General features: G+C 41.1%; 1 protein-coding gene across 1 annotated transcript; it reads left to right on the forward strand.

Moving 5' to 3' along the window:
- Nucleotides 1-17,263: 17,263 nt before the first annotated feature.
- LOC131549599 (uncharacterized) lies at nt 17,264-23,471 on the forward strand. Its single transcript, XM_058791929.1, has 3 exons — nt 17,264-17,402; nt 19,558-20,965; nt 22,167-23,471. Exons 2-3 carry the CDS (start codon nt 19,883-19,885, stop codon nt 22,491-22,493), a joined length of 1,410 nt encoding a protein of 469 aa, XP_058647912.1. The 5' UTR covers nt 17,264-17,402; nt 19,558-19,882; the 3' UTR covers nt 22,494-23,471.
- The last annotated feature ends 5 nt before the right edge of the window (nt 23,472-23,476 follow it).

A 23,476-nucleotide genomic window follows, 5' to 3' on the forward strand; every position in this document is an offset into this window, starting at 1 on the left:
AGTGTTTTGCACAGGTTTCTGATTGGGGAATACAAAATATTATTAACCTGATATAAAAAAAAAAAAAAAACTTTTATGAAAAACTAACTCAGAAACACTCTGGTCACTCTCAAGTTTATGAGATGTCCTGACTATACAGTGAAACAAATGTGTGTCTGTGTGTGTGTGTGTGTAGTAACTCTACACTCTAGGTAGTAGAAAAATAACAGTCAATATATAACATACACGTCAGTTTCAATGCTGTTTAAAAAAAATAATTATGGAATATGTACCAATATGGAGTATGTAATGCATTTGCTTGAGAGTGTGGAAAGCTGCAAATTAGACAAAGAGTTTTTAAGTCAAGTCACCTTTATTTATACAGCGCTTTATACAATACAGATTACGTCTGTATTGTACAGGAAAAACATGTGCTGATAATGCACAAGGACAATAGAAAAGTCAATTTGTCAGTTAAGGTCAGTTCATTTTTGATTTAATGATGTGATCATCCAGCTCAGTTCAGTACTCTTCAAACAGTGTCTGTGCAATCAAGTCAACAATATTGCCAGAAATGTGTCCCCAACTAAACAAGCCAAAGGCAACAGTGGCAAGGAACCAAAACTCCATCTGTGACAGAAATGGAGAAATAAAGTAAAATATAAACATGATGATAATAATAATAATAATAATAATAATAGTAATAAAAATAAAAGCAGAAAATTGTATTTGGACCACTTTCAGCTGCAGTGCATATGATCATGATTTGTAAGTAGAGCCGTTTTACTTTTTCTTTTTTTTTTTTAGGTTTGGGGGATTTTTTCAGTGCATTTAGCCTAGTTTTAAGATTACATACAAAGCGCCATCTAGTGGCAATTAACCAAAACCTGTCAGATCAGGGTGTGTATTTATTTATTTTAAAGGCTGTCTTTTATTCCAGCCCAAATATATACACTTTAGATGTGAAATGCAACACTTAAAAACTGAGACAATTTTTAATTGTGGTACATTTACAGTTAGCAATTGCCCTTTGTGTAAGTGTTGTCTGAAGACCCACATTCTAACTATATATCTAAAATATCTCTTAAACTTTAAATGGCATCACTCAAGTAACCACAGCAGCATCCAATAGATACACATTAAGGAAATAGCGAAATGCAAACCAAATCACAAAAACAATTCTGTTTTACACTGTTTCGTCTGAACATTCGCTAACCACTGGTGACAATATTGTGCATGTGAGGCTGAGAGGATCAGAATTGAGGTTAATGTTTCTCTCCGGTTTAGTACTGAAACTGCTCTTCAACTGTCCTCTGAAGATACACAGCCTCAAAAGTGCAGCTGAATGTCTGTTGCGTCTGAAGATTAGTTTACCACAGCTGTAAGAGTGTGTGGGATGTGTGGAAAACATGATTCTATCAGCATTAGTTCTTTCTAAATGTCACACATACACATATCTATCTTTACAATCCAGACTGACATGCATGCAATGTGTGTGTTTGGAGGGCTGTGCGGTGTTCTAGAGCTCTCATATGACTCAGACAGAGAATCCTTGTGACTGTGTGTGTGGGCTTCACTTCAGTGTTTGTGGCCTCAGCATGTCACTAACGTTTCAAGTGCAAGCAGAATAAAGCAAAAGTGCAGACGGGTTACCCTGATAATATTAACACGTCTGACTGTTGTTTGGATCTAAATTTGATGGGTGAAAAACAATGTAAAATGTGACCCAGTTAGGAAAAACATGTAATGAAATGATGTGAAGTACCATCAGTTAAAAGAAAGAGTACTTTCATGAGATCTGTTTTGCATAAAATGTAATCATATTCTGATGTACAATTATATGGACATAATCTTCAATGTAATTGACGCCCACTGATGTTATTAAATGTGAAATATATCATTTTTGCACCAATAACTTTACGCATTTGGTGGACACTTACTCGTTTTATTTATTTATTTATTTTTTAACAATGCATTCAGTGTATAACATTTTTATTAGTACATGTGCTTTCTGGAAAACCACATAGAACAGTAAACCACATAGAACACCCTAGCAACCACCCCGAACACCCTAACAACCACCCCGAACAGCCTAAAAACCACTCAGCACACCTTGTTACCCCATAACAACACACTAGTAACTAACAAGAACACCCTAACAAAAACTCAGCACACCCTAGCAACCACCCCAAACACCTTAAAAGCCTCTCAATACACCCTAACAACCACTCAGCACACCTTGTTACCCCATATCAACCAAGTAACCAACAACAACCACTCAGGACAACCTAAGAACCACCCAGAAACAACCGAACAACCACTCGGAACACTTTGTTACACCATAACAACACACAAGTAGCCAACAAGAACACCCTAGCAACCACCACAAACACTCAAAAAACCAATCAGCACACCTTGTTATCCCAAATCAATACACTAATACTCAACAAGAACGCCCTAACAACCACTCAGAACATCTTGTTACCCCATATCAACACACTAATAACCAACAACAACCACTCAGAACAACCTAACAATCACTCAGATCAACCTAACAACCACCCTAACATAACGGCTACTCAGAGCACCCTAATAACCACTTGGAACACCCTAACAACCATTCAGAACAACTTTAAAACCACTCAGTTCATTTACATTTAGTCATTTAGCAGACGCTTTTATCCAAAGCGACTTACAAATGAGGACAATAGAAGCAATCAAAACCAATAAAAGAGTAACAATATGCAAGCACTATTACAAGTCTCGGTTAGCCTAACGCAGTACACATAGCAAGGTTTTTTTTTTTTTTTTAAAGAAAACAGGTAGATAGAATAGGAAAAAAAGAAAGCTAGGGTCAGATAGATACAAAGAGGACTAATAGACACAAAGAAGATAGATAGATAAAACAAAATTAGAATAGAGAGTGCTAGAGTTAGAGGGTCAAATAAAGATGGAAGAGATGTGTTTTAGCCGTTTCTTGAACATGGCTAAGGACTCAGCTACTCGGATTGAGTTGGGCAGGCCATTCCAACAGGAGAGAACAGTTAATGAAAAAGTCAGTGAAAGTGATTTTTTGCCTCTTTGGGATGGTACAGTAATGTGTTGTATGCAAGCTTCTAGAGGGCACATAAGTCTGAAGTACTGAATTTAGGTAAAGGGGTGCTGAGCCAGGTGGTTTTGTAGGCAAACATTAATGCCTTGAATTTTATGCGAGCAGCTATTGGTAGCCAGTGCAAATTGATGAACAGAGGTTTGATGTGCGTTCTTTTCGGCTAAATATTAATCTTGCAGCGGCATTTTGGATTAATTGTAGAGGTTTGATGGAACTGGCTGGAAGACCTACCAAGAGAGCATTGCAGTAGTCCAGTCTGGACAAAACAAGAGCTTGAACAAGGAGTTGTGTTGCATGTTCCAAAAGAAAGGGCCTGGTCTTCCTAATGTTGTATAAAGCACATCTGCAGGACCAGGCAGTTTTAGCAATGTGGTCTGAGAAATTCAGCTTATCATCAATCACAACTCCAAGGTTTCTGGCTGTTTTTGAAGAAGTTATGGTTGATGAGCCTAACTGGAAGGTGAAATTGTGATGAAGTGATGGGTTTGTTGAAACCACCAGCAGTTCTGTCTTAGCCAGGTTGAGTTGAAGGTGATGGTCCTTCATGCAGCAATAAATGTCTGTTAGACATGCTGAGATGCGAGCAGCTATCGTCAGATCATCATGATGGAATGAGAGGTAGAGTTGAGTGTCATCAGCATAGCAGTGATATGAAAAGCCATGTTTCTGAATGTCAGAACCTAGTGATGCCATGTAGACAGAGAAGAGAAGTGGTCTAAGAACTGAGCCCTGAGGCACCCTAGCTAGATGTTGCGACTTGGATACCTCACCTCTCCAAGATACCTTGAAGGACCTATTTGAGAGGTAAGACTCAAACCACTGGAGTGTGGATCCTGAGATGCCCTTTCCCAATAGGGTTGACAGGAGGATCTGGTGGTTGACCATATCAAAAGCAGTGGACAGACCCGGCAAGATAAGTAATGAAATCTTGCAAGCCGCTCTTGCAAGTCTTATGGCTTAAACAACTGAGAGCAAGGCAGTTTCGGTCGAGTGTCTACTTCAGAAGCCAGATTGGTTGCTGTCCAGGAGGTTGTTTTGTGTGAGAAAGGCAGAGACTTGGTTGAACACAACTCGTTCAAGTGTTTTTGCAATGAAAGGTAGAAGGGAAACCTGTAGTTCCCTAAAAGAGTTGGGTTAAGAGTGAGTTTCTTAAGAAGTGGGTTTATACAAGCCTGTTTAAATGCTGAGGAAAAAACTCCAGTGTGGAGGGATGTGTTAACGATGTGAGTGAGTGTAGGTACAACTGCAGGAGAAATGGCTTGAAGGAGATGAGATGGAATAGGACCAAGCGGACAAGTAGTAGGATGACTGGAAATGATGAGTTTAGAGACTTCTGCCTCAGAGAGTGGAGAGAAGGATGTGAACGAGCATGCGAGAGTTAGGCAAATTTGTTATTAATTTTGTTGTGATAGCAGTGGAAACATTAGCGGAGAAGTCAGAGAGGAGTGATCGATATGAATTAAGGTCAGTAGGATTTTGTGATTTTCACCATACCCTTTCTGCAGCCCTGAGCTTAGAACCTTTTCTCGGAGAACATCAGATAGCCAAGGGGCAGAAGGGGTGGTACGGGCTGGCCTGGAAGATAAAGGGAAGAAAGTGTCTAAACAAGACGTCAGAGTGGAACAGAAAGAGATGATAACTGTTTAGGGGGAGGAAGCGAAGATGAAACCATAGCAGATAGCCGGGAGGGTGAGAGTGAGTGTAGGTTACATCGAAAAGTGACATGTGGAGGGGTATGTGTTGTGTCAGGAATCATTTTGAGGTTAAGAGTGAGTAGGAAGTGAGCCAAGGTGTGCAGTGAAGTAACCAGAACATGATCAGTGGAGCAGTGTCGTGTGTAAATAAGGTCCAGTTGATTGCCTGATTTGTGAGAAGACATAGTTGACACTCATTTGAGATCAAAAGAAGTAAGCAGAGTGTGGAAGTCTGCAGCCTGAGGTTTATCTAGGTGGATGTTGAGGTCTCCAAGTATAACTAGGGGAGTACCATCCTCAGGAAAGGTTGAGAGCAACACATGTAATTCTTCCACGAAGTTACCTAGTGGTCCTGGAGGTCGATAAACAACTACAAAATGGATTTTAAGAGGGTAGTTAATAGTGACCGAATGTGATTCAAAGGAACTGTTGATACCCAGAGATGGCAAAGGAGTAAATTTCCAATTATTAGAGATGAGCAGACCAGTACCTCCACCTCTTCCAATGAAACGGGGGTTTTGGAAAAAGGAGAAATTATTGGAGAGTGCTGCAGGTGTAGCAGTGTCCTCTGCTTTGATCCATGTCTCTGTCAGGACCATGAGGTTTAGCCTTGAATGAGTAATAATGGAATTAATGAAATCAGCTTTGTTGACAGTAGACTGACAATTCCAGAGATCAATAGAAAAAGGTTTTAAATTTCATTTTGCGGGTAAATATTGGCTTGGGTGGGTGGACAAAATTTTAGCTGGTTTTTGATCAGTTTGGCAGTTTTCAAAACATATACAGATGCATCTCAATAAATTAGAATGTCGTGGAATAGTTCATTTATTTCAGTAATTCAACTCAAATTGTGAAATTCGTGTATTAAATAAATTCAGTGCACACAGACTGAAGTAGTTTAAAGGAACACTCCACTTTTTTTGGAAATAGGCTCATTCTCCAACTCCCCCAGAGTTAATAAGTTGAGTTTTACCGTTTTTGAATCCATTCAGCTGATCTCTGGATCTGGCGATAGCACTTTTAGCATAGTTTAGCATAGATCATTGAATCCGATTAGACCACTAGCATCGCGTTCAAAAATGACCAAAGAGTTTTGATATTTGTCCTATTTAAAACTTGACTCTTCTGTAGTTATATTGTGCACTAAGACAGGCGGAAAATGAAAAGTTGTGATTTTCTAGGGTGATATGATTAAGAACTATACTCTCATTCCGGCGTAATAATCAAGGAACTTTGCTGCCGTACCATGGCGCAGCAGGTGCAGTGATATGCAGCGCCTGAAAGTAGTCCCCAGCTGGGTAGCTGGTTATAATAGCTGGGGACTACTTTCAGGTGCTACGTAATATCACTGCGCCATGGTACGCCAGCAAAGTTCCTTGATTATTACGCCGGAATGAGTATAGTTCCTAGCCAAATCGGCCTAGAAAATCGCAACTTTTCGCCGGTCTTAGTACACGATATAACTTCAGAAGAGTCAAGTTTTAAATAGGACAAATATCGAAACTCTTTGATCATTTTTGAACGCGATGCTACTGGTCTAATCGGATTCAATGATCTATGCTAAGCTATGCTAAAAGTGCTATCGCCAGACCCAGAGATCGGCTTAATGGATTCCAAAACGGTAAAACTCAACTTATTAACTCTGGGGGAGTTGGAGAATGAATCCCTATTTCCAAAAAAAGTGGAGTGTTCCTTTAAGTCGTTGGTTCTTTTAATTGTGATGATTTTGGCTCACATTTAACAAAAACCTCAACAAATTAGAATACTTCATAAGACCAATAAAAAAAACATCTTTAGTGAATTGTTGGCCTTCTGGAAAGTATGTTAATTTACTATATATGTACTCAATACTTGGTAGGGGCTCCTTTTGCTTTAATTACTGCCTCAATTCGGCGTGGCATGGAGGTGATCAGTTTCTTCAGAACTTCATTCTCTATGGGGTTCAGGTCTGGTGAGTTTGCTGGCTAGTCAAGCACACCAACACCATGGTCATTTAACCAACTTTTGGTGCTTTTGGCAGTGTGGGCAGGTTCCAAATCCTGCTGGAAAATGAAATCAGCATCTTTAAAAAGCTGGTCAGCAGAAGGAAGCATGAAGTGCCCCAAAATTTCTTGGTAAACGGGTGCAGTGACTTGGAAAACACAATGGACCAACACCAGCAGATGACATTGCACCCCAAATCATCACAGACTGTGGAAACTTAACACTGGACTTCAAGCAACTTGGGCTATGACCTTCTCCACCCTTCCTCCAGACTCTAGGACCTTGGTTTCCAAATGAAATACAAAACTTGCTCTCACCTGAAAAGAGGAATTTGGACCACTGGGCAACAGTCCAGTTCTTCTTCTCCTAAACCCAGGTAAGATGCCTCTGACGTTGTCTGTGGTTCAGGAGTGGCTTAACAAGAGGAATACGACAACTGTAGCCAAATTCCTTGACACGTCTCTGTGTGGTGGCTCTTGATGCCTTGACCCCAGCCTCAGTCCATTCCTTGTGAAGTTCACCCAAATTCTTGAATCGATTTTGCTTGACAATCCTCATAAGGCTGCGGTTCTCTCGGTTGGTTGTGCATCTTTTTCTTCCACACTTTTTCCTTCCACTCAACTTTCTGTTAACATGCTTGGATACAGCACTCTGTGAACAGCCAGCTTCTTTGGCAATGAATGTTTGTGGCTTACCCTCCTTGTGAAGGATGTCAGTGATTGTCTTCTGGACAACTGTCAGATCAGCAATCTTCCCCATGATTGTGTAGCCTAGTGAACCAAAATGAGAGACCATTTTGAAGGCTCAGGAAAACTTTGCAGGTGTTTTGAGTTGATTAGCTGATTGGCATGTCACCATATTCTAATTTGTTGAGATAGTGAATTGGTGGTTTTTAAAAAAAAATTGCAATTGTTGATTGCAATTTCACTTTTTTAACGTTAGTTAGTGTGTAATGTTGCTGTTTGAGCATAAACTATATCTGCAAAGTTGCAGTGCTGAAAGTTAAATTCAAACAGAGATATCGTCTTTTAAAATTCTGGAAGTTTAATGCCTACAAAAATGGCTGGTAAGGGACTACAACGAACTACTTACCGGGTCTGATCCGTCACTGACCCAGATAAACCCCGCCCTCGGGAACATGTAAGGAAGGGGGCGGGGCCATGCTGTGCTGCTTTAGAGAAGAGGAAGAGAAAACTAGGGGTGCACGTAAAAATCTATTCATACATGAATCGTGATTCTGTCTTCTAACGATTCTAATGGATTCACAAGTTTCCAAATTAATGTTCTAAAACAGCCGTTCTTAATACTGTTCCTCGCGTCGCCCTGCTCTGCATTTCTCTCTCTCTCATTCAGATCGTCAGATCAGCTCCAACAAACTGTTCCAATTATACATTTTCACATAGCAATGAGAAGCGTTATACATGGACGCGTGTGCGGTTGCCCTACTGTATTAAAGCTTTAATCAGAATAAAATCGTATATTAAAAGCTAACATAAGCAGAAGCATAATAACAGCGTATCTAAAAGTATGAGACAACAAACAAACAAACATACCATTAAGAGCCGTGCTTGCACAGGTTCTGCGCGATCCTCTTCACTAATATCCTCTGCGTCTCAATCGGGCTCAAATTGATAAGCAATATAGACAACGCCATTGTTTACAATACAACCGGAGCACATGCCGCTGAGCTGAGGGGCGGGACATTTAGACGCACGCTCGGCGGTTTAATGAATCAAAACACACTGAGCCAGCTAACCAATCAGAGCCCATCACGTATTTCTGAGGGAGGGGCTTCATAAAAACAGGAAGTAATCGAGGCGTTTGTCAGAGAAGGGACAGAGCGGTGTGGAATAAAGGTAAATTATATGAAAAATAATGCGTTTTTAAAAAAACGAAACATGAACACATGATAGACTGCACCCCATAAACACAATCAAGCCTAGAAAAAAAACAGTAAACCATCCCTTTAAATGTGAGCCAAAATCATTACAATTAAAAGAACCAAAGACTTAAACTACTTCAGTCTGTGTGCATTGAATTTATTTAATACACAAGTTTCACAATTTGAGTTGAATTACTGAAATAAATGAACTTTTCCACGACATTCTAATTTACTGAGATGCACCTGTAAATTGTATAGGCTAATTTGTTAACGAACAAGCCCAAGTGTGCATATAGCCTACTGCATACATCCAATCAGTCATCACAACGTTACTAAACACACACGCCCAATATCTGGGCTGCGTTCAGCCCCGAAAAAACAGTGCAAAACGTTTATTAAACGGAAACGGTGATGTGTTGAACACCTTGTTCTGATGACACAAGTGTTGCAACTATGGCAGCTGAGAAGGCCATTCTTTGTGTTCTTTTTGAAGAATTTTCAGAGCCTGATGAAATCGGTATAAATACGTGTTTAATACTGCAAAATACGCTCGATGTTACAGTCACTGCCCTTGCTGTCCAGAATAAAAGAGAACATCCCGATCGAGTAAAGGGATTTGTGGAAACTGTGGTTCCTAATGATTGTGATCCAACATTTGCCTCACATTTCAGATGAAGGATAATCCACTTCTTACCTCCGTACAGTGTTATGATCTGACCTTATTATTTTTATTGTGAGTATTACGCTTATCATTATTGCTGATCACTGTTGTTGTGCTATGATATTGTAATATTTACCATCAGAGGAGCAAACGTTTATGAAAGTGTCACCCACAATACAATAGCAAAATATATAAATATGTAGTATTTTTATGTTACATTAATAAGTGTCTAGCACACCTTCCTAAGGAAAAGATATGGACCAGAAGACATTGCAATTACTACATGATATTTAGACAGACTTAAAGAAGTTCCAGATCTATACTTGTGCTCTTATTATTTCGCCTTTAATGTAAATAAACATGTGCAAACAATATACTTGCTCTTGTGAATTTATTTTGATGTTAATTACATTTACTTACAAATTCATCATCATCATGTAACATATGCTATGTTACTATAAAACTCTTACGACAAACATGTCTTCTAATATCTTCAGTTGTTGTGTATACCGAGCTGCAGCGGACACATATTAAATGACTTCACTTGGACCCATTGTGCGAGCAGTCTCTTTAATACCGCGTGGTTAATATACAAGTTTCTGCTGATTGGGCTGACATTTGACACACCCACCAAACAAGAGAAAACCTATCTCAAACCCTGTTGCATACCGTTTCCAGGAAACATGTCATTCAACCCGGAAACCATAGCAAAACGTTGGGCACCGGTGTGAGCTTGAACGTGCCCCTGGTGCTGATGTTGACGTCGCGGCCACACTTTTAGCCAATCACTAGGGATCAGCATACAGACGTGATGATTCGTGAGTGACGGGTTTTTAGCGCAATAACGGATCTGATTTTGAATGCATTACTGTAAGTGTTCATAATGCTTAAATATAAGTTCGATGGTAAAGACTGGAGTGTGTTTTAACTCTTAAAACGCGAATTACACCTGTTGAGGGAGATGACACGAAGGTTATGTCACTGCAACTCCGAAATCAGAGCACAGTTAAATTATTTAATCAAAATCTATTCTATACGATCCTGTCTTTTATCTTTGAAACGGTCCAGATTGGTATATCCTTTAAAGCTGCTGGACTTGTTAGTTTTGACTGTGCAAAGTTCTATATTATGTTCAATATGAACCTCACGAAAGATTAGTTCTTTGTGAAATTATAGAGCGACACGGAAGTAAGAGCATTATTGTTGTTGTTAAATTTTTTTATTGTCGGATTATCATACAGAATGACACATTTTTGACTGTCATGGTGTGTGCATAAACGAGTGTGAAATACCTATAATTACATTGCTTATTCTGATCACTTATATTAGGCACTTTTTTGCATTTAAATTCTGACTGTTGACATTGAAAATGATGCATGTGTTTTTCGAGGGTATCGGTTAATTTCTTGATTGCTGTTTTGTCAGTGTCTGCTTGCATATGTTAAATCATATTTGGTAGTTCTCTTTAATGTATTTTCCCCGATTTGATCAATGGGAAATTTATCTAACATTATATTTATATTATTTTGTCGACATTATTTCATTATGAGGAGTTAAAAATGGTTCTTATCAACCTTGATTTACATTCTATCACATTATTTTGACAGTTAAAGTTTTGGGTGGGAAATCGTCCATCCAATCTGGCAACACTGTTTGCAAGTGGTAGTGATAGTAGGGATCTGGAAACACATAGTAAGAATTGGTTATAAAAAACTGAAACAGTAGTGAAACAAGTTGTAGGAAAAAGGACAAATAAAAAGCAATACTTATGTCCCTGCCCGGTTGAGTCGATGGTCTTTATACTCTTCGGTCTTCACACGAGGGCTGCTGCGAAACTAAGCTTTTTATACCCGTCTAACAAAACACTAATTGAATTCAGCTGGACACACTTTCCTGTTTATCACAACAAATGGCCAAGCAAGCGCACAACACTGACAAGGTACGCAATACAGTACGAGACCAGACGCGATTTCAGCAAGTCTTAACACAGTAACAAAACAAGCGTTTCCTAGCAACAACAACTGCACTAAACACTAATCAAGACAAGTAAATACACTTACGAGCTGCTTTTAACTAACGAGCGCTTGAACACACTTTCCTATTTATGACAACAAATGGCCAAGCAAGCGCATGACACACTTACAAGTACTCAGAACATAGTTACCCCATATCAACCTAGTAACCAACAACAACCACCCAGAACACCCTGACAACCACCCTAACATGAAAACCACTCTGAATACCCTAACTACCACTCAGAACACCTTGTTACCCCATGTCAACCTAGTAACCAACAACAACCACCGAGAACACCCTAAAAACCACTCAGAACAACCTAACAACCACTCAGAATGCTCTAACAACCACCCTAACATACTGTAACTACCGCTCAGAACAACCTAACAACCACCCAGAACATTTTGTTACCCCATTTTTAAAACACCTTAACTGCATAGCCGCATACCAACAACTGCAGAGAACACTCACAACCACACAGCAACATCCTGGAAACCCCCATAAACTGCATATGAATGTAACAACAAGCACTCACAACAATATCAGCTGCATAGCAACACCCTTGCAATGAGACACTAAACCCTAGCAACCACTTAGCAAAATGCTAAGAATACCTTAGCAACCATAAAACACCTTGACATCTTCCATTGCAGCTGCAATACAACATGCAAAAAAAGTAATCAGAACACTTTATCAACTGCATGCACAGCAACACAAAAGACACAAAACCCTAGCAACCACAAAGCAAAGCTCTACTAACCACTTAGAACAGCTTAAAAACCATATAACAAGACTCTGGCATCTGCCCTCATAATAACACTTTAGCAGCCACATAGTAACATCATTCCAACAGTCCAGAACACCATAGATACAATCAGAAATCCTAGCAGCTTTAGAAATGCATTAACATTATTGCTGGGCGATCTGGCTATGTAGAGTGGAATTTTTCGAGCAGAGTTGGATCTAAGATGTCGTCTCTGGGTACCAAAGAGCGTTCCTCAGGACCGTAGCCCTCCCAGTCAACGAGGTACTCCAGTTTACCACCACGACGCCGGGATTCCAGAATCTCCTTGACTCGATAGATAGCTCCTTCATCCAGGATTAACGGGAGAGGGGGTTCCTCGTCTTGGTCAGGCCCTGTGGAGACAGGAGGAGAGAAGGGTTTAAGCAGTGATACGTGGAATGTTGGGTGGATTCTGTATTGTGGAGGTAACTGTAACTTACAGGTGACAGGGTTGATGCGTTCCAGGATGGTGAAAGGGCCAACGAATCTGGGACTGAGTTTCTTGCTAGGCAGGCGTAGTTTGATGTCCCTGGTTGACAGCCAGACCTTTTGCCCTGGTTGGTAATTGGGGTTTGTCGATCTTCGGACGTCGGCTGTCATTCTCTGTCTGTGCACTGCCTGCTGGAGCTGATGGTGTGCTGCGTCCCAGACTCTCTCGCTCTCCCGGGAACCAGTAGTCGATGGCGGGGACGTCGGATGGTTCACCTGACCAGGGAAACAGGGGAGGCTGGAAACAGAGTACGCACTGGACGGGAGTGAGTCCAGTGGATTGTTGGCGAAGCGAGTTTTGGGCGTACTCGGCTCAGCCTAGAAACTGGTTCCAGGAGTTCTGGCGACTATGGCAGAAGGTTCTCAGGAAGCGTCCCACTTCCTGGATCTTGCGCTCGGTCTGCCCATTTGACTGTGGGTGGTAACCGGAGGAGAGACTGACGGTCACACCTAGGAGGGAGAAGAAAGCCTTCCACACTCGTGAAATGAACTGGGGTCCTCTGTCTGACACGATATCCTCCGGGATGCCATAGTATCGGAAAACGTGATTGAATAGCAGTTCAGCCGTCTGGAGTGCTGTGGGAAGGCCAGTGAGGGGTATGAGACGACAGAACTTGGAGAATCGATCAATGACGACTAGAATGCAAGTGTTTCCATCCGAAGCTGGTAGGTCGGTGATGAAATCAACTCCTAGGTGTGACCAGGGGCGTTGAGGTATGGGTAATGGATGGAGTTTGCCAGCTGGGAGATGACGGGAACTTTTGGAGATGGCACAGTCTGGGCAGCCTTGCACAAACCTTCTCACATCCCTGGCCATATTGGGTCAACAGAAGCGGTCTCGTAGCAGCGAGAGAGTTGCGTTGGCCCCTGGGTGGCCAGTACCAAGTGATGTGTGGGTGGTTTGAATTAACGGAGTTCATTGGGTTCTGGGAACATACTGAAGATCTTGAGGGCAGCCCGGCAGATTGGCGGGTGGAGTGGTTGAGGCGAGTGGTGGAGTGGTCCACTGAATGGGGCTGGCTATGATTTTGGGATGTAATATGGTTTTGGGCTCATCATTGTTGTTGTCTGGGTTGTGGATCCGGGATAGAGCATCTGCCTTGATATTTCTGGTACCTGGTCGGTATGAGATCTTGAAATGAAACCGGGTGAAAAATAAAGCCCATCTTGCCTGTCTTGGGTTGAGTCGTTTAGCGTCACGGAGATATTGTAAATTTTTATGGTCAGTTAGGACTAGGAATGGGTGTTTGGCCCCCTCCAACCAGTGCCTCCATTCCTCTAGGGCGAGATTGATGGCTAACAGTTCCCGATTACCAATGTCGTAATTTATTTCCGCCGGGCTGAGTTTGAGAAAAATAGGCGCATGGATGGAGTTTGGGAGGCTTCCCCTGCTGCTGTGACAGGACGGCTCCTACACCTGTGGTGGACGCGTCTACTTCCACTACAAATGGTAGTTCGGGGGCTGGGTGTGCGAGGAGTGGTGCGCTGGTGAAGGCATGTTTGAGATTTTCAAAGGCTTCTAGGGCTTTCGGGTTCCAGCTGAGGGTTTTGGTGCTTCCTTTGAGCAAGTCTGTGAGTGGGCTGGAGACGGAACTGTAATTGGCAATAAAACGACGATAGAAGTTGGAAAACCCTAGAAACCTTTGAAGTTCCTTGATGTTGGTGGGAGTGGGCCAGGTGGTGACTGCTTCCACCTACCCCTTGTCCATGCGGACGCCACGGTGGTCAATGATGTATCCAAGGAAGTGAACTGAGGGTTGATGGAAAGTGCAGTTTTCGGCTTTGAGATACAATTGATATTGTCTGAGTCTTTGGAGGACCTCTGCAACGTGTTGGCGATGGTCGGCCAGGCTCCGGGAGTAGATGAGGATGTCATCTATGTAAACGATCACAAAACGATTTAAAAACTCCCAGAGCACCTCGTGCATAAATCCCTGGAAAACTGAGGGAGCGTTGACTAGCCCATACGGCATCACCCGATACTCATAATGGCCGGTAGGGGTTATGAAGGCGGTCTTCCACTCGTCTCCTTTTCTTATGCGGATGAGGTTGTAGGCGCTGCGGAGGTCCAATTTTGTGAAGATGGTGGCGCTGTGTAGTTGTTCCAAAGCTGCTGGGACAAGGGGAAGAGGATATCGATACTTGATGGTGATTTCGTTGAGTTTCCGGTAGTCAATACAGGGGCGTAGGCCACCGTCCTTCTTCGCAACGAAGAAAAAACTGGAAGCAGCAGGGGAGGTAGATGGTACGATGTATCCTTGTTGTAAAGCCTCCTCAATGTACTCCTCCATGGCCTTTTGTTCTGGTGGTGAGAGGGGATAAATTCGTCCTAGTGGTACTGGCTCACCCGGAAGGAGGTCAATCGCGCAGTCCCATGGCCGGTGTGGTGGTAGCTGGGCAGCCCTCTTCGGACAGAAGACGTCTCTAAAGTGGGAATAACAGGAAGGGATGTCGATGGATAAGTTTTCAATGGAAGTTGTGTAGACTGATATCTGTACCGGCACTTGACAGGTAGGTTGAGGCAAGTTTGGGAAGCAGTGAGGGAAGCACTTCTCGCCCCACTTTAGGACTTCTCCTGTCCTCCAAGACAGATGTGGATCGTGCTGCACCAGCCACAGGCAACCCAAGATGATGTCCACTGTTGAACCCTCCAGAACCAGCAAGTAGAGCTCCTCCCGATGTAATTGACCAATTTGTAATTGTACCGGTCCCGTACAGAGGTGGACGGAGCGTCGTGTTAGTGGTGTACCAGTTATGGATTGGACTTTATACGCATTCGGCATGGTCGAGGTAGGGAGTCAGAGCTGCTGGAGGAGCTTCCCTGAGATGAAGTTCCCCGCGGAACCAGAGTCGAGGAGGACGGTAACTGAAAGGACACAACGAGCAGTAAGCAGAGCATGAGTGGATAGAGGCTTCAGCTTAGGAATGGTGGGAAGTACTGAACTCACCAGGACTCGTTGTGGTCGTAGAGAACACTCCAGGATGCGGTGTCCGTTATCTCCACAGTATAAACACAAACCCTGGTTAATTCTCCTTTGGCGTTCTTGCAACGATAAGGGACTCGAGTCAGATTGCATGGGTTCTGGAGGATCGTTAGTCTCTGGTCGGTGAGGAGGAGGAGTGGCGATGGATCCAGAGAGCAGGACCGAATACGGTTGGAACATCGGATGGCTAGCTGGATAAATTTCTCCAAACCGTAAGTGTCATCATACGCATGATGTAGACGTAGGCAGGGGTTTAATCCCTGTCGGAAGGCCGTGATGAGCGATGGCTCATTCCATCCGCTGGCAGCTGCGAGGGTTCTGAATTGTAGTGCGTATTGATGGATGGGCGTGGTACCCTGACGAAGTTGGTACAGTTTTTCACCCACAGATGAATCTCCTGGAGAGCTACTGAATACCTCTTTGAAGTGGTGGATAAAGTTCGCAAAGGTGTGGGTAGCCAGTGAGGGAGGTGACAACAAACGCCATCTTGGCTTGATCCGTGGAGAACACGTGGGGATGTAGATTAATCGTCAGGGTACACTGCATTGTGAAGCCATCGCATTCCTCCGCCGAACCAGAGAAGGGCGTTGGTCGGGCCATGGGACTGGCGAATACAATCGGTGAAGGAGTGCTCGTTGAGGCGTGAGAGGGCTGTGGTGGTTGTGGAGCTGGTGGTGCCGTTGGTGTGGGCGGTTGCAACAAAACCTTCAAGGAATCCACCAGCTCTTGAAAGGGGTCCGGAGTGCTCATCCTGTTCATGTATGTATACGGTACGATCTTCTGTTACAGTCAGGTTCGGACACAGAGGTAAGTGGTGAATCAGGAATGACGTTTTATTGAACAGGTGAAGCACTGCAATGTGAAAAGGTGATTTAGAGGTGAGTAGATGATCTTGAAGCGTGTTTCTCAGTGAATGATGAGGAATGATGACAGAGTTCTTTTCCTGCAGTGTGTTCGGGATGACAAGACGAGGGGATCCGTCGAGACACACACTCTGACGATTGACAATCTATGAAGACAGGACAACACAAGGAGGTAAGGTACAGGAGGTAAGGTACAGGAGGTAAGGTACAGGAGGTAAGGTACAGGAGGTAAGGTACAGGAGGTAAGGTACACAAGGTAAGTAGTAATCTTGGAAGGATATAACGCTGGGTAGTTAGTCCAGCATTGAGAGAGTCCACGTTGTAATGAACAAGATCAGACAGAGTGGTGTTGTTGGTGAGGATCTTTATAGTGTGTGTTGATGAGGCTGTGATCAGGTGCAGGTGTGCGTGGTTAGTACTCTGGTGAGGTGGAACACTGTGATTGGTGGGGCCTGACTGATCCGTGACAGCAACTGCCCAGAGCACACTAACAACTGCTTAGCAATGTGCTAACAGCCACACAAACACCTTAACTGCACAGGAACATCCTGCCAACCATAAGAACACCCTAGCAATCATATACTCAGAAACTCAGAAAGCCTTAGCAACCTAGAAATTTACATTTCTGTAAATTTGTGTAAATAACAGTGTAAAGCTGTAGCTACATACACTACAAAATACAATGAAAAGAGCAACTTTTATGGTATGTGTGTGTGTGTGTGTGTGTGTGTGTGTGAGAGAGAGAGAGAGAGAGAGAAAGAGAGAGAGAGAGAGAGAGAGAGAGAGAGAGAGAGAGCATCAGCCGTCAGACAGAGTTGAGAGGAGAGTGGGAGAAACTGAAAGAGAGTAGGAGGAATGAAAATAAGAGTTTATATGCAAGTCAGCATCACAACTGGATGCACAGCATTTCAACAGCACAGACCTTTATGTTATGTAAAGCAAGGGGTGTCTGAAGGTAAGGTCATTTATTTGTTTTATTGATGTGTTTGGTGTGCAGTGGCACTTTTCTATATTTGACAGTTCCTTTTACATAGTAAAAAATGTGCAATTTATTAGAATTTTGTTTATTAATTTTTTTTTTAATTTGCAGTAATGTAAATGTAATTAAGCACAAGTTATGTTGTTATGAAACTACTATTTAAAAAGCTACATTTTCTTTCATTTTTCATTTCATAACACTTTTGCTTTCATAAGTCAGCCTACATTATTTAATTTGCATAGAACTGCACACTTGTATATTTAGCTTTAGAGAGAGCAGTACAATAATACCACCTCCTCTTTAACAATATGCAAGGCATATTGCTGTTATGTGCTATAGACCACTGATAATTATTATAATTTTTTTTTTTGTTCTTTTTTTTTTTACAATTTAAAAAATTTTAGAATTCCTCTTGAACTGTTTGGCCAAGAATAGTTTTATCATGCTTTAGATGGGCTGCAGAACTGAGGTGAATTCTTGGATCGTTCTGCTCATTAGGCTCAAATTCATTTTTAGCATCATGACATTCCATGACAAATATTCACTTTTTGAATAAAAATATATATCTGCTGTCCCACAGAAATGAGCAATTCTTGTATTTGCCTATCACTTCAAATTCAAATAGTGTTAATCTTCTGTATTATTATTATTACCTGAAAAATGTATATAGATTGAGGGCTATAAGTATGACATCATTAGTCATTTCATTTGAATAAACAGCTGGGGGATTTGAATAGGTAAATACCTCTTTCCACAGTTCATTCCTCAGGTGATAGTGTGATAAGCATAATGTCTTTCTGACAGCGTGGGAATTGAAAACTTCCGTAAGTCTAGCACTGAATTTGGGGTGAAAATCGAAATAAATGTTGTAATGGACCAGGTGCATCCCATTCAGAAATGAGATCAAACAAAGATTGGGTTGAAGTTTTCATTTCATTTCAAAACGGTGTGTATTTGTAATCTCTCCTACTTGCCATGGTTATTTTATTCTTGACCCTCGTGAAAGTCAAACATGCGCTGTTATTATGGAAAATTTGTTGCCATAGAAACGCCCTGACTGGAGGGCAGACTGAAGTTTGTAGACTAAAAGCTGGAGTGAGGCAGGTCGTCTGGCGCTGAATGCTGTTATTAGTGTACCATTAAGCTATCAAATTGTTAGCAAAGAGACACTTGGAAAGTATAGAGCACATTTCTGCAGGGTTACACTTGAACAAAAAAAAAAGAAATTATATTAGCAGTTAAAGGAAATATTAAGAAAGCGCCATAAATTAAGCAGCTTATTTCGAATGAAAATTAGCTACATTACCTTGATAGTACTAATCTTGAAGTTATTGAAAACAATATTATGTTATTGTTTTGCATAAAAAACATGAAATCATTATTATTTTTTCTTTTTGGTTTAATTTCTGAGTGAAACAGGATATTCAGTGAGAGAAAATGTAGGACGAGGCTTGATTTTATCCGGCAATTTGAATCGTGACAAGTATTCTATATACTAGAATGGAGTCGAGTGTTTGGAGGGAAGCAATAGGCCTACAAATTAAGGGGATCAACTGTAGTTACCCAGTCTTTGGCATATACAGGACCTTGGAAATTTTTACCCTTACAGTCCTCTGACGAGTCCACACTTTGGTGACCTGATGCATAGACTGCTGAGAGACTACTGTGTGTGTGGTTCATTTCGGTCAGTTTCATTGGCTTATACAACAGTGGTCTTAGACTTTATACTGACACCTATTGGCGTGCATGCAGCATTGCACAAAAGGAGCTTCACAATATTTCTATTGTAGAAATATAATATTTGCATGCATAATGCCCCGCAATATTTATTCATTCCACAATCAAAAGTGGTGCCCAGCTGGTTATTTAAATGTTACATGTTTACTTAAAATAAAGGACGATGTTAAAAAAAAAAAAAAGTGCATCTTACACAGTGTACAATGAAGAAAAAGCACAACATAGTAAACATTATACATTATAATATACTGCATCTTGAAACTAAAAATGTTCTTTATTTATTTATTTATTTTGCAGTTTGACTTAAATACAGCAAAACTGCTGCTTAAAGCTGGGTTTTGCTACAATCATATCTAACATCATCTAATTTACACTTTTTTCTTTTCTTTTTCAGAAACCACCCAATAGTACCCCAGTCAATATGAAGCTACAAGTCTCCTTTGAGTCCTAAATCATTTTCCTCATCACAAAAACTATTAGCACCTTACTCAGCTGAACTTTAATCATCCAGCAAGTGTTTATGCCCTCAAAATATCTTCACAGCGTTTTCTGAAAACATCTCATATGGTCTCATTCTTCCCCATAAGCAAATTTCCACCATAAACAATGCAATGTTATTGACATTTCGCCACAACTACTAAACAAGTCGTTTTAACTAGAGAAAGAGGACAGCACAGCATTTATGTCAAATTTGATACTGCACGATCTTTGTTGTGCTCATGGCAAAAAACACAAGTTCCTCCTCAGTCTTCGAAAAATGGGATTCCGTACCAAATGAACAGCCATCCGAGCCCATTTTTAAAATCCCTTCACCCTTTTGGAATCAGGATTTAATCTACAGAAGATCTAGACAAGTACGTGAATCCACACCTGATGTTGTCACAGATGGATTTAACATGTATACTTACAGGTGTGATTTAGGCCCTGTCACAAGCCCAGACCTCTCATGTGTCATAGGAGCAAATCAGATCCACCCTTCACCGAGCCTGAACTCTACTAGCAGTAGGTATTTATCACCTTCATCGAAATTACTTGTCAGTGACCCAAATGCGCTGCACAGTATCGGAAGGGGTACTTCATACTGGAGTTATTTAACTCCAGAAGTAGGACATGGACTTGTCAAAGGTTTCAGAAAGCTGCATAATCCACAAATCGACCCACTGCCGGCTTCATATTTTTATAGAGGGTTTGTTAGGGATACTCTAAGAAGAGATATTCCAAATGAGGAAGTCAAAATGTGCATGCAAAAAGAGAGACCGAGATATTCACATTGGTACCACGAACCACAAAGTCAGAGAATCTGCTCTAAAAGAGATCGTGGGAGACATTATGAGAAAAACAACCCACTGCTAGGTTCTTTATTACATACAGATTATAATAAAGAATATTTTAAACACAATATCAAGTACAACCATCACCAGCCACTCAATTTGAACGACTCTACTCATGCTGTGCCTGAAGAATCACAGCGGGAAAGTGAAACGCAAACAAGAAAGGAGCTCCCCCTGTTGGTCTGGAGAGGAGAAGCAGAAAAACACAATCTCCAAACAAACACTAGCTCACAGTCTAAATCCTCCTCTTCTGCCCTTTGGGTTCTCCGTCGCTTTGCAGAAGGCACTTTGGTTGAGCTTGAGGGCGGCCGGCTGAAGCGGGTGGAGGATTTAAAGATGGAGGATATGGAGCAGTGTGCTCAGTTACATCCTGGGCTGATGCTGAAGCGTTTCACTGTGTTGAAGATGATTCCCTCACACACCCCAACGCTCTCATGTTTATGTGTAGAGATTGAGCATGACCACTCAGAGGTAAGAAATAAAATACTCCTGATATGCTGCACTTTGGACTTTGAAGGAATCATTAAATCTTACTATTCAGACTTTCTGTAAAACACACACACAAAAAATATGTATCCTTTCTAGGCTATTTTTGTGTTTTGAACATAGTTCTGTCATGACAACTCTCAGAAAAATTAGTATGATAATATACCTGGCAATGTTAATGCGTTTGGTCATGGCGAAATAGATCTGATACACTGCTGCTGGTGCGGCGGCAGAGCGAGTACCAAGACTTGCTTCTGCCAATACATCCACAGGCATGCTACTGTGAGCATGTAAGAAATACTGATGCTGCACATATAGCTTACATGAAATTACCTCGTAGCAGATCTATACAGGTGGAGCTGGGGAAGGTGGAGGGTTTCTGAAACATGTTGCAAAATACTTAGCAAACACTGGCTGAGTGTTTGAATGTTGAGCAGCAAGCTCATTGGCTGCTGATGCACCATGTGAATAATGATTATATCCGATTGAGTTAGAACCTATCGACCTGTGCCATCTAGAGTTTCATGCCAGAACTTTGTATTGAATGGAAGGATATATGAAATATTTGCATTGGTACCACAAACCACAAAGTTTTAGAATCATGAGAGACATTATGGGAAAAACAACCCACTTCTATTTTCTTTATTACTTACATCCTAATAAAGAATATTTTAAACACAATATTGAGTACAACCATCACCAGCTGCTTGATTTGAACCATTCTACTCATGCTGTGCCTGAAAAACCAAAGCAGGAAAGTGAAAAGCAAACAAGAGAGGAGCTCCCCCTGCTGGTCTGGAGAGAAGAAGCAGAAAAACACAATCCTCAAACAAACACTAGCTCACACTCTAAATACTCCTCTTCTGCCCTTTGGGTTCTTCGTTGCTTTGCAGAAAGCACTTTGGTGGAGCTCGAGGGTAGCCGGCTGAAGCATAAATTAAATTACTATTAACATAAATGAAATTACCCTTAGCAGATATATACAGGTGGAGCTATGGAAGGTGGGGGGTTTCTGAAGCATGTTGCAAACTACCAAGCAAACACTGGCCAAGTGTTTAAATGCTGAGCAGCTAGCTCATTAGCTGCTGACTCAACAAAAACAGGGAGGGACATAAGGAATAAATTATGCCACACTTGTCATTTTCTGGAGAAGTATGACTTTAAAATATTTACATTTTCTCTGCAGTTGTCACTAGAGGTGAGTGAAGGGCTTCCCTTCTTCGTTTGTGGTCATGGCTGGTCCTCCTGTAACCCTCAACATACAAGTCAAACCTGCAGACTACAATGCCGCCAACTAAAGGTGGGTGACATGTGCCTGGCACTGACGCATATGGCCGCCTCTTCATCTCAGCCTGCCAATCAGAGCCTAGCTGAAGTGAGTGGAGATCCTCCGGCCCCAAAGTGTCATGCCGAAAATAACCCCACACTGCAGAAAAAACATCAGTCACGAAAGAGACACTTCACAGCTCCTGAACTCAGGGAAATTTCCAAGGTACACAACATTGAAAATTGAGCAACTAAATGCTAAGTCATATATTGTAGAATTTTATTGAAGTTTTCACTTACTTTTTTTATTGTACATTGTAAATACCATGTTTTGCAAATATAAGTGTGTACATAGTAACTGCAATGTTACCAATTCAATTACACTACCGTTCAAAGGTTTAGGGTCAGTGAGTTTATTTATTTTTTTAAATAAATAAATATTTTTTAAAGACAATATTTTATTTATTAAATTGGTCAAAAGTGGCAGGACATTTATTTTTACATTGCTAGAAATAAAATCTATTTAAAATCTATGCATTTATTTTACACTTTACAAGTGTTTTTTTATTTACAAGAATCCAGCAAAAAAATGTAATTTTAATAATTTACACAAAAATACTAAGTAGCACAATGATTTTTCAACATTGATAGTAATAAGAATTATGAAGGATCATGTGACAGACTGACAAGACATGAAGACTGGAGTAATGGCTGCTGAAAATGTATTTTTGATATAACAGGAATTAAATCTTGAAAAATATTATAATTAAAAAAAACAATGCAATATAATAACATTTCTCGATATTACTGTATTTTGATCTAATCAATGCAGCATAGGCGAGCAAAAGAAACTTCCTTCAAACATTAAAAATTAATTAATTAATCTTACAGACCCCAAAACTTTTGAACAGTAGTTTATTTTGTCACAAAATACATATCAGACCTCCTTAAAACATTCTTACAACAACTAACAACCAAATTGGATATTACAGTAGTTATTTTTGCAGTCTATAATTTCCTGTATGCACATACACTGGTATCAAGAACATGCTAAAAACCCTGTACAATATCTGATATTCAACTTTTTGACACTGGACTTCATGGGCTTCTGTTAAAATTGGTGAAAAATCTATATACCTGTGTACTTCTAAAAGCTGACAAAATAAACAGCATATATATGCAAATAATATTTATTTCCTGTTCATGGGTGTGTGTGTGTGTGTGTGTGTG

This window comes from Onychostoma macrolepis, chromosome 11 (genome assembly GCF_012432095.1).
Source record: "Onychostoma macrolepis isolate SWU-2019 chromosome 11, ASM1243209v1, whole genome shotgun sequence".
Classification (NCBI taxonomy): Eukaryota; Metazoa; Chordata; class Actinopteri; order Cypriniformes; family Cyprinidae; genus Onychostoma; species Onychostoma macrolepis.

Excerpts from the sequence above, each read along its gene's own strand:
- LOC131549599 (XM_058791929.1), top strand. The coding sequence starts at position 19,883 with ATGGCAAAAAACACAAGTTCCTCCTCAGTCTTCGAAAAATGGGATTCC. Across the intron at positions 20,966-22,166 it reads TTGAGCATGACCACTCAGAG|TTGTCACTAGAGGTGAGTGA; the intron begins GTAAGAAATAAA and ends TTTTCTCTGCAG.